Raw genomic sequence first — 5,367 nt, forward strand, 5'->3', positions numbered from 1 at the left:
GGTGTTTTGGTGTAAATCATTGCTTGATCTTGCATGTACATGGGATAAGGAACCGATTGGTATAGGTTTTACTAATTTCTGGAACATTTTTTTTGAAATCTGGAAAATCCAGATGAAGATCATGATGATCTTCATCTTCAACCTTTGAAGCTCATGCATGTCCAGAATTTGCTACGAAATGGCCACGGTTTTGTTACGAAATTTGCATGCACATCCATCCATTAGCTACGAATCTTGCATTGGCCACGGTTTAGTGTTTTAGGCAACGCTTTTTCTGGAAACGCGCTTGTGTTTAGGGTTTAAATACCAAAACGCCACCGTTTTGGTTGTGGCGCGCACTAGGATTTCAAATTCGTCCTCGGTTCGATACCGAGCGAAGACATTTTTCAAATGCCATGCCATTTTACCTTTTCCCTCCTATTTTCATACTTTGGCTCCATTTTAATTTTCAAATTTTTCCTCAACTTCCAAAAATCATTTAAAATTGAAAAATGCTCCAATTGATCTCCAATTTTTTGCACAATGATCCTTATCCTGTCTACTTTTTTATGATCATTAAATTGCAAATTGTGCTTGGCTGAAAAAATGATTTGTCCTAGGGTGATTGAACATGTGTCCATTTGTGCTATTGCCTTATTCATTTGATCATAAAATGCTTGTTTCTGATCCAATGCTTCTGAAATTTTGTGTGGGAATTCTAGACATGTTGAATGATATTTTGGCTTTGGTTTGAGATTTTTCCCATGCTCCCATTATGTTTTATGCTCATGCTAACTTGGTGTGACAATTTGTGTCACACATGTGATTGTCTGAATTATGCTATGTGATTGCCATGCCTAATGATATCCAATGCCTCTGATTTTTTGTGTGATGATCATGTTATATGTCCTGTTTACTCATGAATTTTGCCAAGATTATTTGAGTCATTTTTGATTTGATGTGCACTTGTTTCTTCTGATGTCTCAATGTGATCACCATTTGCATGCCTTGCCATGTTTTGCTCATGAAATGAATATGATTAATGATTTTGATGTGGGACTTTTTGAGATTTGTTCTTGATTGAATAAGGATGATTCATGTTAAATTTGAGGTTCTGTTTTGACTTTTTTCTCCATCTTTGACCCTAGGCTTTGACCTAGTGGTTTGTGGCTTACATGTGGGCTTTGATTTCAGGTTTAAACATCCAAGTCCATAGTTGATGATGCTTCCTCATTTGAGCATTGATGTTTGCTCTTGATTACTAACACTTGTGTGTTTTGTAGGTTGATTCTAACTCATTTGAGTTTGCCTTGTGGCTTGCACATTGTGAATATTGTCTGTCTGTTTGTTATTGCATGTCGATTGTTTGTCTGTACAGTTGAACTGATTGGTTTAGATTTTTCACAGGTACCTAAGTTGCTTTGATTTCTTTTGAACTTGCTTTGCTAGCTTGGTTTCTTAACCACTGAGGTATAGCTCCTTTGACTTCATGAAGTCTGGAAGACCTGTCCTGTTATGTGGGCAGGCACCTGTCTGAAGCCCTCCTTAAGAGGCAATGCTTGTGAATGTTTACTTTTGTGCCAAGCAGGTAAAGACTTCTTAAGAGGCAATTGGCATATAGAAGGGATGTGCAATCCATCCCCTGCTATTCAGTTGTGTCATTCATCCTACTCACACCATTGTGTTGATGCACTTTGAATCAAAACCCAAGATCCAGTTGTGTCAGTCATGTGGAGTAGAGTCCCACATTCTGGACTCCCACACTTTCATTTTTCTGAAGCTCTCCCAGGCCAGGGATAAGAGCTGTGAGGTCTTACCCTCACTTCCCATTTCATCTGCTTCACCCTAACTCTCAATGTTAGGGTTAAGAGCTAACCACACCCCATTCCAGTTGGTTTGTTTGTCGAGGTTGACATGACCCCTTGACTAAAGCCTAGCCTTGTGTGAGCCACTTGTTTGCATATAGTGTGTGTGCTTGCTTGTGTTTGCCTGTGCTGTTTAGGTTGGCTTGCTTCCTGTGCAAGTTAGATTAGAAACCTCAACATAGGGATCGTATGCATGACAACTTCTAGGCTCGAGTCGTAGTCTCCCTAGTAGTCTGTTATCTCCCTTTATCTCAGGTTAGGTTAGAAGTTCTTTCCCTGTTTAAGGGAACTACGTCGCCCTGATCCTCATACCAGATGAGGTACGTAGGCAGGAGATGAGTTGATCTCTCCGGGCGCCCTTTTCTTTTTCAACACCCTTGCGTGTGTTTGGAGTCTGACATAAGTCCAGCGATTGGCAGTTGGTTTCCTGTGTATGCGTTTGTTGTTTTGGAGTCTGACATAAGTCCAGCGATTGGCAGTTGGTTTCCTGTGTATGCGTTTGTTGGTTCGGAGTCTGATGTAAGTCCAGCGATTGGCATTTGGTTTCCAGGTTTGCCTGTTTGTGTGGAGTCTGACGTAAGTCCAGTGATTGGCGGTCGGTTTCCTGTGTGGGTTTTGTTTGGCGTGTGTTAGCCGAGCTACGAGTGCTTTGGTTCTTCTCCGGTCATAGAAGATACGTATGCATAGGATGCGACATCCTAGCGAGCACGTTTCCCCTGTCCCGAACTACGTCGACTCTGATGTCTGTGCATGACAGACTACGTAGGCCCAGGATGCGATATCCTGCCGAGTCCCGTTTCTTCCGTCTTTATGTGTCTCCTTCCAGCCTTGTGCAGTGTTTGTGCAGTCTTTAGCAACCTTTCTTCTATTCTTTTGTGCGTGGATCCCGTCGAGTACGACGGATGCGTATGGGTGCTAATACCTTCCCTTCGCATAACCGACTCCCGATCCCATCTTTCTCTGGTCGCGAGACCATGTCTTTTCCAGGTTTACTTCGAGCGTTTCCTTTCCCTCTTTTGGGATAAATAACGCACGGTGGCGGCTCTGTTGTTTCGTTTTCCCGCCGGTTTTTCGCGTAATGCGACACATTGTCTATGACTGAAGCTGAATATATTGCAGTAGGAAGTAGCTGCTCTCAATTAATTTGGATTAAACAAATGTTAGAGGAATACAATGTCCAACAAGATGTCATGACATTATATTGTTACAACCTAAGGCTATCAACATATTTAAGAATCTTATTCAGCATAACTGAACTAAGCATATTAATATTCATTATCATTTTATCAGGGATCTTGTTGAAGATAAAATTCTTAATCTTCAGCATGTAGCCACTAAGAAGAAACTGGAAGAAATTTTCACTAAAGCTTTGGATGCAAATTAGTTTGAAAAGTGAAGGGGTGAATTGGGCATTTGCATGCTTGAAGAATTATAGAAATTACTGATACGGAGACATGGAAATCAAATTTTCTCTTCCTTCCATTTAATGCTGCACAAAACTCAAGGAAAATCATTAAAAACCTTCCTTATTTCCCTAACACACCATCCTACCTAGTTCATCAATACCATTCACACCACCCTTATTATTTTCTCTACTCTCTCTCTCTCTCTCTCTCTCTCTCTCTCTCTCTCTGAACTTTATTCTTGGCCACCCTCATCTCTCTATCTTCTCTTTGAAGTTCATACCTCAAAATCAAAACTCCAAAATGTCTCAATCTTCTGCCTCAACTCCTGGAAAGCACACCAAAGAGCACTTGAACCCTAAGAATATCGGTACTGATATAGATCTCTTTGAAGTTATTACTGATTTTGTTCCTTCCCCGTTGGTTCCTAGCCATGCAACCCCTATAAGGAAGCCAAGAACACATGCTTCTAGAAAGGGCAAGCCCTATAAAGTAAGTACACGTTCTTCTCCATATATGCCTGCTAGTAATGAAAAAAATTGAACCCTCTACTGCTGTAAAGAAACCTCATTCGGTGACTAGCTTGTACTTGGATCCTATTAATGTTGAACCTAATGTTGATGCTTCTGCAAAATGTCCTATTGTACAAAATGTTATGGACAATTTTGAAACCTATGAAAACACTAGTAAACCTAGATCAGTTACTACTTTTAGTAAATCTAGCATGATTGTTACTGATAGAGATGATGTAGATAATAATATTCATGTGCTGATCTCTCAAGTTTTGGGTATTAAACCTAAGACTGGTGTTGTGTCAGATGTCTCTACATCCTTGGCCCAACCTGATAACACTATTGAAACCCCTCTGGATAAATTTGATGTCAATATGTCTACTCAGTCTCCTTAAAAATCAGAAGACAAAGAGGATCCTAATGGCATGTCTAGTGATTTAGATGAAAAAGAAGAAAACTCTATAGAGAAGAAGGATCAATATATAGACATAGTAAATATAGATGATCTGGACTCTGATGATGAGACCATTGGTAAAAGACTGGCTCCAGGAATAGCTAAAAGGTTAAAGAACATAAAAGGTAAAGCAATTGAATCCTCCAGTACGCCCTTAAAATCTCTCAGGAGAAGAACTAGTGTTGGCCCTACAAAAGGTTGGAGAAAGGTAGTTACTCATGTTTCCAAGAAGAAATATCTTAAGAGGAAGGAAGTCCCTTATGAGTCTAGTGAATCTGATCATGATGTCGAACACAATGTTCAAGACATCATCTCTTCTACAAGAAAGAAATCTTATGTGAAGAAGATTCCAGCAAATATTCCTGAAGTTCCAATCAACAACATCTCCTTTCACTCCGTGGAGAATGTAAAAAAATGGAAATTTGGTTAACCAAGAAGACTGACGCTGGAAAGAGAACTTGGTAACGATGCTTTTGAATGCAAAGAAGTGATGAGTCAGATTCAAGAAGCTAGATTAATGAAAACTATGGTTGGCTTTGGCTAGTGTTATGAAATGCTTGTTAAATAATTCATTATGAATATCTCTAAGGATTGTGATAACAAAAGGAGCAAGGAGTTTAGAAAAGTGTATGCAAGAGGAAGGTGTGTGGATTTCTCTCCTGATGTCATAAATAGGTTTTTGGGAAGAAATGAAGAAGAAAACATTGAAGTGGAAGTTTTTGACAATGTCATTTATGGAGAGATTACGACTAAACAACTGAAGGAATGGCCAAGGAAAGGGAAGTTGTCAACAAGTTACTTAAGTGTGAAGTATCCAGTACTTCACAGAATTGGAGCTGTAATTTGGGTGCCAACTAATCACACTTCTAACATTGCTACTGGATTGGGTAAGTTTATTTATATTGTAGGTGCCAAGACATAGTTTGACTTTGGATCATATGTCTTTGATCAAACAATGAAGCATGTTGCCTCCTTTGTTGTGAAGATGCCAATAGCCTCTCCTTCATTGGTTTTTGGTGTTATACTGAGTCAACACCCAAGTATTTTGCTTAGTTCTAATAGTGTCTGCAAAAGAGATCCCCCTTTGTTATTACATTATAGGCTTTTCACTAGGAAACATGTTCCATATATTGTCATGACATCTAGCAAGAAAC

The 5,367-nt window shown here is 39.5% G+C and overlaps 1 protein-coding gene across 1 annotated transcript; it reads left to right on the forward strand.

Annotated features, from left to right (window-relative positions):
* The first annotated feature begins 4,184 nt into the window (after positions 1 to 4,184).
* On the forward strand, positions 4,185 to 5,135 carry LOC127136972 (uncharacterized). The gene is made up of 2 exons (XM_051063472.1): positions 4,185 to 4,619; positions 4,803 to 5,135. Exons 1-2 carry the CDS (start codon positions 4,185 to 4,187, stop codon positions 5,133 to 5,135), a joined length of 768 nt encoding a protein of 255 aa, XP_050919429.1.
* Positions 5,136 to 5,367: the final 232 nt, after the last annotated feature.

This window comes from Lathyrus oleraceus, chromosome 4 (genome assembly GCF_024323335.1).
Source record: "Lathyrus oleraceus cultivar Zhongwan6 chromosome 4, CAAS_Psat_ZW6_1.0, whole genome shotgun sequence".
Classification (NCBI taxonomy): Eukaryota; Viridiplantae; Streptophyta; class Magnoliopsida; order Fabales; family Fabaceae; genus Lathyrus; species Lathyrus oleraceus.

Bases quoted from the DNA above. Each gene is read 5' to 3' on its own strand.
- LOC127136972 (XM_051063472.1), top strand. From the start codon at position 4,185: ATGTCTAGTGATTTAGATGAAAAAGAAGAAAACTCTATAGAGAAGAAG. The intron at 4,620-4,802 runs GTAAAAAAATGG...AATATCTCTAAG, and splicing joins CCTTTCACTCCGTGGAGAAT to GATTGTGATAACAAAAGGAG.